General features: G+C 41.8%; 1 protein-coding gene across 1 annotated transcript in view; it reads right to left on the reverse strand.

Annotated features, from left to right (window-relative positions):
* SGIP1 (SH3GL interacting endocytic adaptor 1) overlaps positions 1–21,008 on the reverse strand; it is a 1,317,316-nt gene that overhangs the window by 538,898 nt on the left and 757,410 nt on the right. Inside the window, exons 12-14 of the mRNA XM_078668946.1 lie at positions 14,082–14,609; positions 10,073–10,200; positions 7,727–7,853 (exon numbers count right to left, since the gene is read on the reverse strand). Coding sequence (XP_078525072.1) covers positions 7,727–7,853; positions 10,073–10,200; positions 14,082–14,609 — 783 coding nt within the window. The remainder of the gene's footprint in view (positions 1–7,726; positions 7,854–10,072; positions 10,201–14,081; positions 14,610–21,008) is intronic.

Below are 21,008 nucleotides of genomic sequence, written 5' to 3' on the forward strand. Positions count from 1 at the left end.
CTAGCGCCTTGACACCTTTGGGTAATTGGTTTGTGCTTTATACATTTCTTTTTCATTTAATTTCATAGTGATTTACATAGCAGTGCGCTTAACCCACTGAGCTGTCCTGACAGCAATTAGAGCTTCTGTAAAAATTATCTATCTCTTCATATGATTTCAGAACTTGGATCGCATTGCTTGGTATTTACCTATTCAATTGTCTCTACTGTATAGCCTTCTGTACACAGCTCCAGTCAGATTTGTAGGGAAAGTTTACTTTCCAACTATCGACTGCTTCCAATGGCGAAAGGTTGAGTAATGCCTGAAGAGCCAGGTGGTTCCGCACAAAAAAGTGTCACATTTTTGTCCAAATTGTCAGACCCCTTTGGCCTGTTACTTTTGGAAACTTTAAATGTGTTTGTTTGTTGAAATGACAATAGAGTTATCTGCAAGATCACAAAGCCTGTGCAGTGGTGGCCAGGACTTGCACCCTGTTTACAGGGACATCTTAAGGATTTTGGGGGCCCTGGGCCAAACATATTTTGGGGGCCCCTGTTCAGAACAGTTTTGAATTTATGGTCCAATTTGAGCCCCTGTTACCCACGCCGTTTTCGCTTCCTCAGCTGCATTAGCAATCCAGTTTGTATCATAGGCATTAGCCTATATATTCCCAATATAAATTGACACGTGCAGCGGTAGGATTTAGTGTTTCCTGCCCTTCTACTAGGTCTTTAATACTTTTTAAATTTTATATGTGTGGCTGAATTACTCTGTGCTATTTAACAATGTCTCCTACCTTACTTTATTCTGTTTGCCTACACCTCCATAGCTGCTCTGATTCGCATCTCGCTTTTTCCTCCAGTCCTGGCCCACCACGGCTGATACACAGATTGTGTGGAGAGCTGGGGCTACTATCAGGCTCCTCACTTCCGCCCACACAGTTTCCACTTTCTCAGCTGCGTTAGCGATCCAGTCGGTGTCATAGGCATTAGCCTATATATTCCCGATGCAAACCGACGTGCCCAGCGGGCGCGCCACTTGCTCACCAAAGGCAAGCCCCTCTGCGCCTGTCAGTGTCTTGGAGGCATCCAGCACCGTCCATGCTGCCCAGTTCCCCTCCAGTGAGTTTCTTCCACTACATTACAATAGGGAAAAACTGCTTAGCCTTAGGGGGCTACCACTATGTCAGTGTACAGAGGCTGATCCGAGCTTGAAGGTAGACTTTCGATGCAATGAGTGCAACTGGTCTCTCCTCCAGCCCAGGAAGCTCCCACCGAATTACCTCCCACGCAAATAAGGAAAAAGAGGACTTAAAGGCCACCCTTTTAAATTGTTGCTCTATGCAAAAGCATGAACCACACATTTATGACCTACTTTTAGACGAACAGCCTGGTCTTTTATTTCTCACTGAGACCTGGCTGTCTGAAGCCTCCAACCCTACTATCACCTCGGCCAACCCTATGGGTTATAAAATCCTTAGGAGGGACTGACCGAGTGGGAAGGGGGGACGGTGTCGCCATAATTTACAATAAAAAACTCGATTGCTCTCCCATTCCGATGGAAAACATCAAGGGTGTTAAATCCTTAGGCTTCAGCTGTACCTTATCCCCCCATGATAGCATCGCTAGTTTTCTGATTTACAGACCTCCCGGTGCAATTGGAAATTTTATTACTTCGCTTAATACAGCCACCACCTCCCTGGACTTAAAATACAAAAACTGCCTCATTCTGGGAGATTTCAATATACATATGGACAATGGAAAATACCCTCAAACAATTTCCTTGATGGAGACGCTGCAGGCCTGCAACATGTTTCCATCGGTTTTTCGGCCACCCATGAGAAGGGCCATACCCTAGACCAAATATTTCACAACTTTGACATATCAGTAAGCCTACCTCTTCCCATTACCTGGTCTGACCACCTCCTATTAAAATTAGTCATTCTTAACTCTGCCACAGGCCCTCAGGCTAACGCAGGGCATAGGGTCCCTAATTACAGAACATTCCATAAAATATCCATCCCGATGTTAGCAGATGCCCTCGGTCGTTCCTCACCGGAGCTGTCTGGTTGTCCCGACTCGGACGCCCTCTCAATAGATTTATGGCTCCGAACCAACATTGGTGCAGTGGTACCGTTTTTTTCCCGCTCCTCAAAGAGGTCGGCCCCACCAGCTCCAAGGTTTAACGATTCCCTCAGTTCTAGCAAAAGAAATTGTAGAAAAATGGAACGGAAATGGCGTAAATCTGATCTACCTGAGGACAGGAAGGTGTATAAAGATACCTTAAAAGCTCATTTCATTCTCGTGAAGGCAGCCAAGAAAAACTTCTTTCAAACCAAGATAGATAATGCGCAACGTATGAGTAAGGAAATCTTTAGCATAGTTAAATCCTTTACCGCCCCGAAAGCCAGCACAAAGGAAGGAGCATGCACAGAAGAATGGCTAAGCAAATAGCTCAATTCTTCCACAAAAAGATCTCTGTGATCCAACAAGCATTTACTAACATCTCAGAGGAAGAACCGACCTTCTACATTAGTTCTAATAGCAAATTTCACCTCTTGGATCCACCATCTTTACTAACTTTCCCTGAGTTTCAGCTTGAAGAGTCACTTACCCTGCTCCAAAGCATTAAGTTTGGCTCTCCTACCGACCCATGTCCAGTGAATATCCGGAACCTATTAGCTCCCACCATAAAATACTTTTAAAATACTGGTCATCACCTTTAGAGCTGTTCACTCCTTAGGGCCCAAATACCTAAGAAAAAAGTTCATCAGGTATTATCCAGCCCGTACCCTGCGTTCCTCAAATGCTAATCTGCTGTCTGTTCCAGCTTTCAGACTTAGTACGAGAGGGGGTAAATCTTTACCAGTTCTAGGGTCAAAAGCCTGGAATACTCTTCCTCCTTACCTTCGGGCACTGGAGAGTGAAACTGAATTCCGAAAAGAACTTAAAACTTGGATTTTTAAGCTACAGGACACCATAGCTAGAACTTTAGTGTGAAGGTTGGATTAGTTAACATTAGCAGCCGGACTGTTTTACATCATTGGGTCATTCTGTTGGCGCCTAGATGCTCCTTGGAGCGATAGTAGCGCGGTATAAAACAAACCCTTACATTACATTACATTACATAAACCCCACAGTAAGCCAGTTATGTATTGCTTCCCTCTCCTCGGGCAGCATGCCGAAATTTTGGTGAATGCTAAGATTGTTCCACTGATAAAAAAAAAAGATAACGCCAAACCGATGGAGCCTGACAACTACAGGCAATCTCTCTTCTTACGGCCTTCTCCAAAGTATTAGAGAAGCATGTAAACAAGGCCCTCCAAAAACACATTGAAGATGGGCAGCTCCTTCATGAGTCTCAATTTGGTTTTAGGGCTAACTACAGTACGGAGTCCGCTCTGCTGGAAGTGACTGAATTTCTCACAGGTAAGCTGGACCAGGGAGGCAAGGCTGTTCTGACACTGCTCAATCTGTCGGCGGCGGCCTTCGATGCGGTCCCACATGAGAGGCTCCTGGAGAGACTTGCTAACATCGGGCCGGGGGGGACTGCCTTAACATGGATGTCATCCTTCTTGGCAAATAGATCTCAGGACATCTGGCTCCTCTTTCTCATCCCCGGTCCCGGCCATGAATTTAGGTGTCCCACAGGGCTCCATTCTCGGTCCTACCCTTTTTAATATCCACCTATCCCCCTTGCATTTCTGGTAGAGGAAGAGGGCGCCAAAATGATTTCACATGCTGATAACACTCAGCTGATTTTTACATGTGAAAAACGAACCAACTTTGACAGGGCAATGATTAGGTCTTGCCTCACAAAGGTTTTTAACTGACTTAAGATCAATCAGCTGAAGTGCAATCCTGACAAAACTGAAGTTGTTTTCTTTGGTAATCCAGAAACGCCTGACTGGAGCTCTAAGTGGCCAAAAGATCTGCCACTCCCGCCCGCGGAAAAGGAGAAAGTCAAAACCTTAGGAATTGTCATAGACAAGACACTCTCCATGCGCTTTCAAATCTAAAATCTAACTGGTGCTTGTTTTGGCATACTCTGGATGTGAAAACAATTCCTGCCACTGTTACTGCTTGAGAGCAGAAAGATCGTGGTGCAGTCTACGGTGACATCAAAGCTTGACTATGTCAACAGCTTTTACATCGGTCTTCCCAAATCCTTTATCCTGTGCCTACAAGTGGTACAAACGCAGTGGCCAGAGCCATCCTGAGACCTAAACCCACATCTAGTATGACCCCTATTCTTAAGTGGCAACACTGGCTCTGCATAAAAGAACAGATCAACTTCAAAGCGATGACCATCTTCTTTGAAGCTTTCCCAACTTAGGAGCCGGCTACCTAAATAAGCACGATAATCGCTACACAACATATAGACCCCTAAGATATTTTATTGCCAACATGGCCATCATGCCTTAAATATGCTGTGCCCACACTGGAGGTAGACCCATCAGCTTTCTAGGTGCAACATTGTGGAATAGACTCCCTGAGTCTCTGAGACTTACCACAGACATGCTCTCTTTCAGGAAGAACTTAAAAATCCGGCTTTTTAATAACTGATGGGTCTTTTACGCATGTTTTCCTCCCACTGTCACGCGCCAGGACACTTTAGTCTGAGTAGCTGCACGCTTTATTAAATACACTATTTCATTTCATTTCGTCCCTGACAGTGCAAAGGAACACTCGTCCAAATTCTAAGGACCTTATTTATGAGGCCTTGCTTCACTTTTATGCCACCGGTGAGTCACTTTTTGTGACGCACCGGCTGCGTAAAAAATGTGCCATGTTGCGCCCTATTTACAAAGTGATGCATCTAGGCAGATGCGTCACTTTGTAAACCCCAGCACCACATTATACCTGCGCCAGGTATAATGTATGCCGGGTGGGTGTTCCACCGCAAAAAGCCTCGTAGAAGTGGCGCATTGAAATCTAGGAGAACTCAGTGCGCCACTTCTAAGACGCCATTGCATCAATATCTTACACCTGCCTCTCAGCAGGCATAAGAAAAAGGTAGGCCCTTTCACATGGGGCTTTCCCCATGTGAAAGGACACATTGCTGGAGTTGCATCTATTTTCAGACACACCCTAGCAATGCATCTCTTTTGCGCCTACAAATACGTCAGAAATACTGACGTATCTGTAACTCCTTGCGACATGATGCATCATACAGTAAGTACGGGGCATCCATCATGTTACAAGGAGGGCGCACTAAGAAGTGACGCATCCCTGTTTTCACACAGCGATGCATCACTTCTCATTAAATAAGGCCCAAAATGTGTTTACATCTAATATTCAGGGATGGTTATGTGTGTTTTCAATATTGTAACACAGTAGCAGCTCACCAATATTACTGCAAATAATCTCTGTGATGCCCTCCTATTTCGTATGTTAGGCCTTGTTTTGATGTAAAATAAACTCTTTTTTTATGTATATTGCATGAAACATAAACACAACATTTCTCTACAAAATGACTGTCCTAGACTCTCAAACATCAGGTACCTAAAAAATAGATTAAAGGAAAACCGTATTTCAAACGATCGGTTTAGGAAATATTCAAGGTCATTAGGGCAAAACTCTGGAGAACAAATCTGACTCTGTCAAGGGGCCCCCTGGAAGACTGGGGCCCTGGGCCAGAGCCCACTTTGCCCATGCATTAAAACGTCTCTGCCTGTTTAATACATACATAAAAACAATGCCCATCGGGTCTGCTGCAGGGATGTTCTGAGATGCTGGCAAAATTACATTGTGCCTTTTCGCGCTCCCCTTCTCCAGGAACAAGGCCATTTTCAGGTAATTTACTCAAATCTGCAACGTCTTATGGCCCTTTACGGGATAAGGGCAAATTACAGCTGCCTTAGAGTACTACCAGCCCTTCGATGAAGTAATGAGGACCGTCCTGTTTCAAAAGAACTTCATACCGAAAGAGAGGTTTACGAAATGGTAGTGTTTTGGGGGTAGATCTCCATCCACTAACCCCCCTCTAGCTATCTTGTCTCTCTTTGCGTCTCTCCTTTCCCCCTGAGCACTTTTAGGCCCCCTCTGAGTAGCACAAAGTACTACACAAATAAACAAAACTCAATACCGCCCACAGCTCCTCTTCTTGAGAATACTTACCCATGGACAGCAGACCGCATCATTCTGCCCAATATTTTATTTATGCGATTTTTTATTTATGCAATTTTATATAGCGCAAACTTTACCCGAAGGTGTCAGAGCGCTTTACATAAGAACCAGTTGAGAAACATAAGGATTTAGGATTACAAGCGTTGCATAAAGGATAAAAACAGAAAAAAAAATTGCAAATGTACAAGATGTAAAGTCACACAAGGTGGAGATACAAATGGATATACTCTAAGAGTCACATAGGAATGGTAGATAGTACAAAGGTCTACTGCATATACTAGTGATTAGAGTTATCTCTATATACATAGGGAAGGGATACCAATGGATATACTCTAAGAGCCACATAGGAATGGTAAATATTCGGCTTCTCCCCCCTCTATCTTTGCTCTGAGCCTCTGACGCAATCCTTACGCCCCCTGTGTTTGTCCTAATGAGATCACCACAGAAAAAAATGTATATTCGGCTGTCACGTGGCCATGTTTTGTTTTATTGCAGCATTACTCAGGGATGTTTGAAAGATTTACAGCGCTGAGAAAAAGTTACAGTCAAGCGATGTGAAAATGTCTGGAGCAACTAGCAAAATATAACTAGCCGGGGAATTAAAACCAAAAACAGGGAGGAGCAGCCATCACACGTTGTACAGCAGATAGCCAAACAAACCCTTCTCTGAGTGAAATCGCCAGGCACCGAACGAAGCATGCCAAGAAGGGGCATTTCCACAAATGCACCAATAACAAGTCAGCATTTCTGAATGCCACAAATAGTTACCAATGGCAATCAGTGGGTTTGTCAAACCGCACAGTAGAGATATAACCTGAGCGAAGCTCATCCTAAAAATAGGATGCTGAGTATTTAGGAATTTTGGCCAAATAATATGCAGGCGAGAGAATAGGTTTCTTGAAACCCTAGCTAATGGGGCCTGCTATGCCAAAAACCAGCCGGTGGTAGGAGGGGACGAGGCAAAGATGTGCTGTAGGGTTGCATTGACAAACTGTTTCCACTGTGAGTTGACATTTCTTACAAAAGAAATTTGCTGATTGCTCACTTGCACCGAACTATCTGAATTTTTTAACAGATGCTTTATCGATCTGGCAACAGTTATTTTATATTTGGTGTTTCAAAAAGCCGAGTTTCTCTCCTTAACATAGTGCCACTAAGGGAATGTATTCATATGTCCAACAAACAGATGCAACATTCATAGGCGTTTCTGCTTGATGTCTAAGAAGAATACCTTCAAATTACTTTAGAAGATCGGTACTTTTAGCCTGTAAAAGTGATGCATTTACAACACAGGTCACTGTAAGTGAAGTATCTCAACTTTAAATGTCTACTCCTGATCTGAAACAGATATTTTTAATTATGAGAACTAAAAAGAAGGTGTGACTAAGGAAAAGTGCAACACGCCTGTTCAAATACGAGTGGCACTCCAGGTTAAAAAACATATCTCTCAATTTCTTTCAAGAAAATCACTCCAATTAACTTTACCGACTTTCCCAATTTTTCTGAATTTTAGTGCATAACCCACGATAAAGATTGGAAATATGAGATTTCAAGAACTTTAGAGAATGCCAAGCCAGTTTTAAAATGTTAAAATAGACCAAAATGAAAACAGTTTTTACCAACTGTGGGTGTTGTTGCCGCACTCAACGAATTAGTCGACGAGATGGAAGAAGTGCTTTCCGCACGAGCTAAAGGTGCTACTGGAGGAGGACTTGCAGAGTGAATGGGAGGACTAAATGGCCTTGGCTGAAAAAAAAAAACAATTATACAATTTACCACAAAGCTGTTCAAATCGCATTACACATTCAATAAGTACTTTTGCATTTCAGGTACTGTACGTTTAAGTGTTATATGAAAAATTAAAATGTACTTATTTCAAGAACCTTTAACCTCTATTTACATAGTCACAGTTATCTTCCTAGCTAGGCTTAATATCTGAAATGCAGGGTTTGGTGTTTCATTAAAAGGTTAACACCACATTCTCTTTAGAAAGTGTCTCTTTCTGGCGCATCCCTTAGTTTTTTTCTGGTGGCTGAAATAATAATTGAGGAATCGGCCGAATAACATGCATTAGTATGGCTAATTCTAAAAAAGTTGCAGTAATTTAGTATTGCTATAAATATGTTCTACAACTCGATTTACTTTTTTCAAGTAAAAACCCACTTCTTGAACTTAAAAGAAGCTGGTAATTTATTGTAACAGGTTTTATTCACACAGATTTTGCATCAGTAAATATGCCACCAAGGGGGGGAAATGTGCGTGAATATTTGTGAATGCCATCAACATGGAAACCTACTTCAAATGTAGGAGAGAACCCTGGGTAGAATATTTCAGACTTTCCCATTTCCAAATTTGTGATAGCTGTTTCCTTACTGTAAACATTTCTTGTCATGTAGATTGGAGTATACAGTAGAGCACAAAATGTACGCTAATATTCTACACTTGTCAGGATGTAGCCAACTCAGTAGTATGCATCTTAATATTACCGGCATGCGTTCGGTATAATCAGTGGTGAACTTGAAGAATAAGCAGGGTCATTACGAACAGCAATAGGTGGGGAAATGGATTGTTGGAGTGTGCTAGGTAATAGATAAACTTGCCAAGTCGTGTTTCTGGCTAACCCAGGACGCCTTCCTGCAGTTCACTGTCGCACTTCATTTGATGTCTGAAGCTTACACTGTCTTATGCAAATACAAGATGTTTCCAAACGATGGGATTGTCATTTCTAGTTAAGTATCTTTACATTATACAAAAAAACAAAGAAATAACTAAAGGTTATACCGGGGGCAATGTTACTCTCTCGAATTGCTCTGCACACAGATAACACACTGCTCAGACTCTTTGCCAAGTTGTCACACGACCATCAGAAATCCAATGCCACTCAGACCGACCATAAAAGTGCCCATATTAACCCACACAACAAAACATTCCAGATATATCATTGCTATTGCAACTCTTTTTTGTGTGGAGGAGGTGTGACTACGCTTAATAAAATAACTAATAGCCAGAGCATTGCACTATGGTTCACACGGTCTACCAGTACATCTCCTTTTATGCGTTTCATCTTCTGTATTGATCCAGCAGAGGGTGACAGTTGAGGGCAGCCACCTGCTTGAATGATTGTTAATAGTTGACTGAGCGAGTGCTGTACACCACATTCCAAAAGGAACACTGCTTCTAATGTTGTAACATGTTAGACACACGCACTCTGACAGAATATGCATGTGGTAATTGTTGGAAACTATAAAACACGTCTAAGGAGATCTCTGAAGTTTGCGACAATCTGATGACACTGAAAATATTAATGTACTTAAGTGAGGCTGGTCCAAAAAAAAAAACGAATCAATCATTATCATTATGATCTGTACATCCGTAGCTCACACAAATATGGGAGACAACTGTGATGTCAACCAATGAGCACATCTTGATTGATCCAAGAAGCTACAGACAATCACCCTCCTTCAAAAATGTAAACACAAACTGTCAGATAGTCTGGCTCTGCTCTGTCATATGACACACAAACAGAACCACCATACATACCCAAAGAGCAGAGAAGTATGGTACCAGGGCATAAAATGGCCTGCAGAGTGGTCAACTCACATATTCACACAGATCTCCGGCAAAAGTCCCACAGCTTCCAAACTATTCCTGAGCTACACTCCTGATTCACCAAAAGTACTCAAAAAGACACAACAAACACCTGCAAACCAGAATTTGGTGCGCAAGAAATCTAAAACTGTGCATAAACACATACTTCAGGGAGACCAGATGAGCAGGAGCCAATACCAAGTGTGGGCTACAGAAATTACAGTTACATAACAGGACATAAATTAGAATTTTCACGAGTTCAGAAAATTAAAGCAAGAATCACTCCGTGAATTTCGATTCAAGCAGACGTACAAAGAAACTGCAAATTAATACACCCCATCTTTTGACCCATATATTGCCGATTAAATCTGGCTTACCACATCGCCTACTCCAGGTTTTCCTGGAGGTAGCTTTGGCCGAGAAGAAGGGCGAGGAGGTGGAGGAGGAGGTGCAGCAGTGCTGCAGGAAGTTAGGGGTGTTGCTGGGCGAGCAGGTGAAGAAGAACCTAAAATAGACATGGTTAGTAAATGCAAAATAGAAATGTCTGCTGTCATTAAAAACCTTCCATGCATCAAATTATAGGGTGTCGAACGCATTTACAAGTTAACTACTGTTTGACGATTAATCCAACAAACACATCGCCCACCAAAATAACCATGCAAAACGACATTTTGAGCCGTGGCTTTCTGAGCACCAGGCATTCTCTGCACCAATACTATGGCCCAACATGATGTAGGTAAACACTAAGATGCAGGAAAAGAAGCAAGAAAGTTCAACAGAACCCTTTAAAGCATGCGTTCCATCATATTCCAAAGCATCTATCTTAATAAAACGTTTAAGCGCTCACTCCTTATAAAATGTTATTCATATTCTACAGAACTTTCTATCCTTCCAATCTCCAGAAGCTCAAATATAGGCAATGGTCCAAGAAACCATTGGTATTGCACACCATTTAGAAATATTTAATTACCTCTCCGATGCCTCATTTGCTGTTTCCCGCATACAGGCGAGAAAGGAAAACCAAATTTCGATGGGGGTGGGGGGGGGTGGGGGGGGATTTGAGTATACAAGGGATACAGCTTGAAAACACATGCACTCTTGTGGAGTGTTTAAACAAAAAGAAAAATAGTAGCTCCTGAAAAGTGAGCAGAGGCACACTAGTAATGCATCTTTCTCTAGGGAAGTGAAAAGCTAGAGAAAAGGAAGTAAACTCCACACACACTAATGAATAAGAAAGAAGCACGTGAGCGACCAAGAAGCCAACCCATGGTAAGCAATGGGGAGGCAGTAGGCCCATGTACCTTAACAATGTGTCTCATAACAGCACTGTATGTCAGAACTAGGAAGACCAGTCTAAAATCACTATTTCCTTGTACACATTTTCCCAACTCCCTTCAACTGCTTTCCAGGTGCAGTGGCTCATATTAGAACATCTTGCATTGACTCAGGCTGGATAAGGCTTGTCTGTCATCGAACACTGGTCAGTAACCACCTCTTCAGATTCATGGTCTTCATTAGTACTGTTTAAACGACAACTATCACCACTCTGCATGAGTCACTAGTACACACGACTCAGGCTACTTCACCCCGCCCATTAGTAGGGGCATTTTTTCTGAAAAAAACAGGTGAATCTGAAATTGTGATTTGGTTGATATTATAATAAAATAATTAACCAGACTAATACAGAGTAATCCTTGCAATTCAGTTGAAAAGTTCTATGAATTTCTTCTTTTTATTTTAAGTAAATGAATAAAAATATACTTTTTTTATGTTACAAGCACTTTGTAACATATTTTATCATAAGTTTTATAGGCATATTGCCTCAAATAAAAAAATCCCATTTTTTTGTTTGCATATGTTTTGTATTCGGAGATTGCGACAGCCATAGTTCGGTTCATACGAATTGATTTGCATGAATAAGACTGCACAATCTTGAGAGAATGTATCAAGGGTATAATTCAGGTATAACTCAGAGTCAAACATAGTACCGAATCCGCCCTAATTGAAGTTACAGACAACATTCGGATTGCCCTGGACAAAGATCAAGCAGCACTTTTGGTGCTGCTTGATCTTTCCGCGGCGTTCGATACGGTCTTCCATCAGATCGTATTGGAGAGACTGGACGGTATAGGTGTCAGAGGTCTGGCCTTACAATGGCTTACTAGCTTCTTGACAGACAGGACACAGACTGTCACTATGGGCCCATTTAAGTCCACCACGACTAAGGTTAGCAAGGGGGTCCCCCAGGGCTCTTGCCTCAGCCCGACCCTTTTTAATATTTATGTTTCCTCCCCTAGCCAGACTGATGAGAGAACTCGGTTTTACCCTGATCTCGTATGCAGATGATACTCAGCTCCTCCTGACCTTTGACAAAAACAATCCGCACATCCAACAGATATTCTCGGGAAGGCATGAAAGCGATCGCCGCTTGGATGCAGTCCAACTTCCTGCAACTTAATGGAGGTAAGTCAGAGATAATGTTGTTCGGAGGAGCCGACATCTGCTGGACTCCTTCTTGGTGGCCAGAGGAACTGGGCACTGCTCCCACTCCTAAGGAGGTGGTCAAAAATCTGGGAGTCAGAATAGATCGTAAACTGACTTTGGAGACACACGCCAACACCACGGCGGGGTCCTGCTATTACATTTTAGGCCTCCTGCGCAGGATTTTTCCCCTCTTGCACATTTCTACTAAGAAAACACTTATGCAGGCCTTGGTACTTAGCAGGTTTGACTATTGTAATGCCCTCTTGGGTGATTCAGCGCTATATAAACCAATAAACAAACAAACAATTGTTCTATCAGTTATAGGTGGTGAACTCAGGCCTCTTTAATGAAAACCCTAACAAAGATAAACTTGGTCCTCTCATAATAGAATTACCAAAACAGGAAATAATGCATTAATTAAACTTAGAAAGCGCACGTCTGCTAAAGGGTAATATTCGTTTATTTGGGAAGGAGATAAAAAGCGTATTACTGAATTATAAGAACACTAAAAACCAGTATTCTGGTTTCTTTTGTCAGGGCCTGGGACAGCATGGTAGCTCTGTACCATTTTAGCTTGCCACCCTAGCCACTTCTCAACCCTTCAGAAACCACAGATGTAAATGGAGATTTCCAAGCAGGAGCTGAGGCTCAGTGGATTTATTTACAGCATTAGCTCTCCTCTTCCCCTCTGATCGGCTCTTCTTTGACCGCACATGCCCTGACACAGGCACAGAGCTCTGCTTCTGGACACCAAATCCAACGAACCCGTGTTACCGGCAAAGGTGGCAAGACTACATTTAGTTACAACTTCAGTAAGCCTTTGGTGGCCGATTGTTTGAAAGTGCACGTCACAAACATCAAATAAATACATTTAAAAAAAAATACTATGAAATTCTATCCTTGATGCATGTAAATAGTCAGATGTGGGGTTTGGGAGCAGTTGATTTCAGACTAGAGCCTTCATAATATAATGTCAAATGACGAAAAATGTGAAGATCACCAGGCTAGATGGATGGAAATTTAAGTTAAATAAGTTGCATGGTGGTCGGGCCCACAGGTGATCCAATAAGGACCCCCCCAAGAAAACTATGTAATATTATGACTTAGCATGCGCAAATGCGACAGAACCAAGCAAACCTCAAAATATTTGCTAGCCAACCAAAGTTGGTCCATTTTACTAGCGTGCACCATACCTATAATATGCTTTCTAAATGTGAATGGATCTCAAACTTGAAGCTTACAGGCCACATCTATAAACTGGAGAGCTTTTAGGTACATTTAAACAAGGCCCCAAAATATGTGATCTGGAGGAGGCACAAAAGTAGTGAACCATTACATCCATACTGGTATCCGCTCAAAGCTGTTGCTGAAGTGGGCACTTCCTACGAGTAGGAATCAATTAACAAAAGGTGCAAATGGTACGAAACATATACATGATAAGACATAGCATCTCAACCAGAAATTGCATCTGACTGTATCCACAAAAAGGACATTATGACCGATCAAATACATGATCTGTGCCAACGGCAACTACTGCGCAGTAAATTAACAAACCATTACTTTCCTGGTACAAAGATTTTGTACCGCTTGTAAATGAAACCCCACTCCAAAATAATAAGAAAGTAAAAGGAGCAATCTGGTAAAAACATTTAATATTGAAGGGAAACAAACAGCTTTTCCATCCATCAAATAATAACCAACTTAAATAAAATACACTGCTTTCTGTAAATTTCACTTGATAAAGAAGAAATTAGTAACATTCCGAGTAGTGGAACATCGACACAAAGCACAGAAATTGACTTGTGTTTAAAAATCAGTGTATAAACTGTTCATACACACATCTCCAAGAGCCAGTTATACCCAGAACTATGAACCTGTAAGTATCATTAAGGGCACACTTACCACTTGCAGTACCGGTGCCAGAACTGGGTCCAGGAGATGACACCACTGTTCTGTAAGTCGGAGGTGGGGGAGGGGGAGGTGTAGCTCTCTGTCCCAGTCCAAAATCTTTTGGAGAGGATGTTGATTCAAAGACATCATCTTTGGAAGCCAGATCCAAATTTTTCTTTTGAACATCTAGATTTATTGGAGATGGAATACTGCGGGAGGATTCAGCAGGGGGAGAGGTAACAGAGTTTTCCTGAGTTGGTGATTCCAGAATTGGTGATTCCAGAATTGGGGATTCCAGAATTGGGGATTCCAGAATTGGGGATTCCAGAATTGGGGATTCCAGAATTGGGGATTCAAGTGTTTCAGTTGGAGTCAACTCTTTTGCTTCATGTTCCGGAGATTGGTCGGAGAAACGTATCCATTTGTCTTCCTCATGAACAATAACAGATTTTGGGGATAATACTGGCCCAAAAATGTTGTCCAAATCAGTTATTGATGGAAGTTTATCCCTTTTGTCCTCTTCTGCTGGTCGGTCTATTCCTGTTGTCAAAGTAGACAATAATACAATCTGAATGTTGCATATTTTTAAACGTTCTTCAATTTTTAAACAATTTAAATATGTTTCTCTGTGTGCTGGAAATTTACAAGCAATTCCGCCAAGAACTGCACCCACAATTCCACTTCATTCACTCCTAAACTGAAGTATCTATGCTTGTTGACACCTTGCAAAGTGCTGAAAACAGATTCTGGCAGTGAATTCAGAGGAATTTTGGATTTATAAACAGTTTTTAAAAGCAAATTATTATGAAAGAACTACAAATCACATGAATGTTATCTCCTTCTGAGTGAAAAGTGCATTAAACATGAGGGAATTATGGATACCAACAAAGACAACATTGCACAGGGCATGAAAGTCACATGTAAAATATACAAGGAGATAAGAGGCTGACTAGATGTGTAGTCAATTAAAATTCGAAGACACTGGATTGCTCGGAGTTCACAACACATGAAAGAAGACTTAAGATCCTTAAGTGAGAGTGAAATGCCCCCCTGAATTGGGCATGGAAATGGTTAAGAAAAGTAAAACATAAGAACATTGTCAAGCACAAGGAAAGCTTCCTTAGAAATAAGAACGGGTCCCGGAGCTTTATTATTCTAGATGACAGAAAGCGTTTTTCTATTTAGTTACAGTAGTCTCAGCAGCAATGTCCCTGAACATCAGAGAAAATACACTTGAACTGGGGTGCAGATGGTGCTCATGTGCAAGCAGATCACTGCACCAGAATCGTGGTGCGGTCAAAACCGTTAATGGAAGAGATAAGTAGTGGCACTTTGTTGAGAGCAATGGGACCAAACTGCCTCTGCTCTCAATGAATAAGGCCCTTACTGGAGACAGATTGTGAAGCCCCTTTTCACAGCAACGGGCAGAAGGCTACTTATAAAAGGCACTTGGGGCAGATGGGAAATAAGGAATGTAGACTTTAAGCCGTGTTAGCCTAAATGTTTTTGATAACTTGCATTATGGAAATCAGCAGGTCTAGGAGGATCACTCCAACAGCTAAACATGGCTACAGTCAGGTGATAAACAATGGACCACGTGCACTCCACTGTTGTTGGCTACTCTACAGCTCATTTTTAACAATCACTCTTGTTGCATGGAGTAGTCGATTCCTACAGTTAATGAAGCTGCAGTCCCTTCATATGGATACTTTGGCCCTCTGCATTTAAATAGATCTGGGCTCTAGTATGGACGATTTTGAATAACAAGACTTAAGCAAGGATGAATCCAAGATCAACTTCGTTTAAATACATCCTCAGCAAATTTGCCAGCAGCAGCACTGAAAAATACATTGGGTTATCCTCTGAAGTTGAGACCAGAGCACATACATTCATTATTATACGCCAATGAGACTGTTATTAAACAATACTGAAGTGGGCTTTCGGCGATCACTGAACAACTATTAAATGAACATAATCTGAAACGAACAATTAAAAACTATATCATTTGGCACAAGAAAATACCTGGAGTATTAACTATAAATGATGATAAAAAAAAAAAGAGTAATATGTTATAATTATCTGGGCCTCTCCAGAGCCCACCAACTGTCTCTTTTGGAGGCGAGAGCTGAAAGAAAATCGACAAGCACCAGCTACACTAGAAATAGTTAAGCCACTTCAAAACAATCTGTTTAATCCACACAACAGCAGCACTCCATTTAGGATACTGTGCAAAAATGACACCATATTTGGTAAACAGAGAAGGCTGTGCGGCTTTCCTGGGTTTGTGATGAGTTGGATAGTAGTGAAGTCAATCGCATCCACTACTGAGAGCATTTAACACTTCTCTGGTGGCTGTCGTGAGCCGGGGAATTGGTATCTGCTTGTCAAAGGTTGAGACGATACAAAACCTTCTGGTCGCTTACATTACCTCTACAGCTCCAGGTAAGTAGACTGACATCATGAAGGGGGCCAGGAGTATAGCAGTGTGTGTGTCTGAGGGTTGGACATCATTGATTGGGGCACAAGGCAAAAATTAAGGAAGATCCTCCTAAAATCTTCTTTGTGAGGGAAACGAGGGAATATCAAGGACATTCTCAGTCACTTCCCTTCCCCTGGCTGAGACAAGCAACAAATTGATATTCTTAAGTAGGTAACTAATCATTAAGAGCAAGATGGATATAGTGTGATAAGTGTGGCTAATAATGGCAAGTGTTGAAAGAATACATTTTGTCTCTAAATTTGACCTTATGGTAAAAATAGTGATAGAGTTGATAGGAGGGATTGCAGTTCTATCTCAATTTTTACATATGGTCAGTGAAAGACTTACTGTTTAAATATAAGCAAGAAAAAGCTCTATTTCATAGTTAACATATGAAGGTAGATATTTGCACATCCTATGTCATATACGTTTTTGCTGAAGATAAAAGCTAGAAAGCATGTGTGGAGTGCCTACCTAGTGAATGGATAAGGTGTGAAGGAGCCACACTACATTGTGAAACAAGGTAAATCCAACCAGTAACAGCATTTCTGTCTTGTACTGAAAGTGGCTAAGTGGTACAGCTTCTTGTGCAGAGTCATTGATAAACAGAGCCCTTTGCATTAGAGAAAGCTCATCTCTAGGACTGAGACAAAACAGTCCACCACTCTGGCCAGCAGTTCCAACCAAAGCCTTGAAAATGTGGGTGTACTCTGAGGAAAGAAGTCCAGAAACAAGAATAGGTACGGTTGGGTCTAAGATTGGAAAGATTAGCGGGGACTAGCAAATATATTGTGGAAAGCTCCAAGGGAACTTACAATACCCTGGAAGGCAAAATATCACCCACAAGCTCCTCGTCTGGGAAAGCATCACAGATTGCGTCCTGATTCTTTGAGACAGCAGTTACAAACCTACAGCGAAGCTAAGTGGAATGTAAGAACAGACCCAAGCCTAAACCAACAAAGTAGCAGGTATTTATGGCACGGACGATGTCACTGAATTGATAGGGAAGAACGATACACAGCACATCAAGCGCTTCTAAATGACCTACAAGGAAGGTGCTGGAGGAACAGAGTACAGCAATTCATAAGCATTTTGCATCCATGGTTTTCACAACTCCATTCTCATGGCACAAGGAGTTCAACAGTGTGGCTAACTCAGCAGGTAAACAAGGTGAAGGATACATGCTTTGGCTAACAATCAAAACACAGTTTCATCTTGAGAAAGAAGTCGCCTACCAACTACACGGTGGAATAAAACCTGAAAATTGTGAGAACACATTGTTCCTAGCAATTGAAATATATTGGAAACTAAGAAAAAGATAACTTGTTTATCTTCTTTTAGATTTATCAAAACTCCTTGACAGTGGTACAGCAGTAGTGTGACTTCATAAAACTAAGAATTAAAATTCATGGCTAACACTGCTTCGCAGTTCCCACAACTCTCCAGCCGGGTAAGGAGTGCAGCAGACTTGGCAGTAGCTACAACAAACAAACACTACAGTTTATAACAGAGCATTCTTCAGGCCTCCAACAATTAAATATACTTGGGTTCAGAGAGAGAGAGGAGGGCTGACTGCGTGTGGAAGCTCCAGAGATTGCCTCAGCAGTCTCAGACGCTCCTCTCTGATCAAAACGTCTGCAAGACAGAAGGGTCAGTCCACATTTACAGATTGCAAGTTCTAAAGTGTGGAGTAGAATGTAAAAGGTCCTGACCAAGGTGAATGTTCGGCCCGTCATTATAGGTCTCAGGGGTGTGTCTCCCTTCATTTTACAAAGCATGACATGGTCTGTCAGGCTGAGCAAAGGTCTGCCTGATAGACATTCACCATGCCAGGGTCAGATTTTTTTTACATGCGCTAATGTGCAGGTGCCTGGCAGACTGAGCCAAGCTATGCTGGGCTGAGGATTTCACAGTCCTGTGGAAAGTGCACTCCTCAGCCCCACTCTACGTGCTCTAATGCGCAGGTGCCTGACCGCGTGAGCGAAGCTTTGCTGGGCTGAAGCTTTCACAGCCCTGTAGGCAGTGAACTTCTCAGACATTGAGATAATCCCCCTCGTGAAAAAAGGGAGGGTCACCAATAGAGTCAGCCTTGGGAGCTTGAGGTCTAACCCCTAAAGTGCCCTGGGCTGACTGTCTATTAATGACCCTTGTCACAAAGTCGGTGGGGTCAGAAAGTCTCAATGACCCCACCTACTCGGAGAGAAGTTAGGGAAAGTCCTACTCTCTTTTGCTGACCAATGAAAAGGTTAGTCAATGAGAGGAGGAATTGGGATCTTCAAATGTTCCCTTCCCTCTCCAAGGCCTTGAGCACCTTCAGGGGCCTTTGTGCTTCTCCCTCCCACCGTCTGTTACTGGTCCAGTGCCTTCATGGCTCGGTAAGTGCTTTTTGAATGTTTGGGTGAGTGTGTGTATGTATGAATGTATGTGTATTTACGCACATGTGGATGGGTGTGTGGAAGTGTCAGCATGCATGTGCTAGTGAGTGGTGGTTGTGAGAATGTGTGCTTGTGAATGGGTGGGTGTGAGAGTGCTTATGGGTGGGTGGGTGCGAGTGTGTACACTGGTTAGTGGATGGGTGGAAGTGAGCGTGTGTGTGTGTGTGCTGCCTGATCCCGCCCCACTATTCACATATATAACAAGCCATCACTGCAAAGTAACACTCCAGAAGTAGAGAATAAAAGCGAAATGCTGGTGTTTTCAATCGGCTAAGTTATATTCCATAATTCTAACCTGACTTTTACTGCTCAAGTAAAATCTCAATGAATAGGCTGAAGTAACTCCAAGCAATTTCTTTAATAGTCATTAACTCGGTTTGTAGCATAACATTGTGATATGATGGCCTGAACATTTTTTTTGTTTAATTAGAGCACTGGATGGCATTAATAAATTAAGAAGATCGGCTAGCAAGTTTAATCTCATTCAAACGATTAAGGCTAATTCAGGAAAAAACAAAAATGTCTTCCTTGTAAACTATGTGCAACCGAACTCACTAATCTGCAAAACATCAAACGTCCACGGAGTACTGTACAAATAAAAGAAGCATGGAAGAGTTAGAACAAATTCATCACAGTGGTAGTCTGAGTCGGCCCAAAAACTTTCCTTAAATTGGAACAAGCACACTTCACCTATTGAAACCCACAAATGTATCTCAACAATGACACAAAAGGAATAAATGATGGAAATCGGTGTAAAGGTTTACAAATTGTGTAATGAAAAAGGATCGCTAAAGTATCTTTCACTGTTGAAACCAATTAGGAAAAATTGTTACAAACCTACCAAGATGTAAAGTTTACCGGCCACCATTGTGTTCCAACTTACAACCTATTATACCATACATGTGCTCCATAATAGCTAACAAACAAGTTCACACAAAATAGTTAACAAAATCTACCCATCTGGCAGACGGGGAGTGTAAGTCATTTGAGGCACTACAGCAAGAATAAACCGTAACCAACACTCAGTTTGGATACTTGTGATGGAGCGAGATTTTAAAATAAATTTATTTTTGCCTCGCAAAGTTAAACTTCCATTACAAAATAATTATATTAATATGAATGGAGTGAATATTACTAACCAACCTAGATTAAATTGCAGATCATGACACGTGGGAACTAATATATGTGCTCATATATGTGCTCCATGTTGCAAATGCTTGTCTGAAAAATAATAAACTAATCTAGTCTATTGTCTTTGTCAGAATTCAATGCGGCTGTTTTATTAATGGCATGTGCTTATTTCTGTGTGCTCATGTTTTGTCTTTTCGTCTTTATGTTGCACAAATTCTGTTTGTTGCTGAAAAGCTTTGGCTAGGTAACATTTATTAATGGGTTAATAATTAGCAAAGGTGGGTGGGTAACAGAACGAATTCTATTTCTTTCATTAATCGATGTTTTGTGTTTGTTTATACATTAGTTTTACGAATGGGCCTAAAGAAAATGGCTGGCAGTGCTGCAGTTTATGAAACTTGACCAGAGTGAAGCCTTCACTCATGCGCAAACGAGAAAGTATTTTGCTGAGTTGACAACGTTTAATGCAGAAGAAATCCTGGTCGAGTTGAATGTGTTCTTGGTAACATTTCCAAGGACAGGATGCTGAATGGCCTGCCAAGATTAGGAAGTATAAAAGTTTCTCCCCGGGAAAAGTATCATTTTGAGGAAGCAAAAAGGATGGTGAAACTAAGAACAATAAGGGCTATGATGAGGCCCCAGACTTGGTCAGGAGAGCATGACCTAATAGTGGACTGACATGGCTCAGCCAATTGGAAGTTTGGATTTTCAGAAAAAATGTGCGATAAAGATACTTTAGTTAGTTAGAAAAGGTATAAAAACTGTCCCCATGGGAGGGAGGAGGCTCTTGCTGCTCATCTTCTCTTGATTCCTGTTAGGCGTGACGTGCTGACGGACTCTTTGGAGCACGTAAGGATCAATAGGGTTGAATGACTTTTACCTTTATTCCTTTAG

The sequence above is a fragment of the Lissotriton helveticus genome, chromosome 1_2, assembly GCF_964261635.1.
Source record: "Lissotriton helveticus chromosome 1_2, aLisHel1.1, whole genome shotgun sequence".
Taxonomy (NCBI): domain Eukaryota; kingdom Metazoa; phylum Chordata; class Amphibia; order Caudata; family Salamandridae; genus Lissotriton; species Lissotriton helveticus.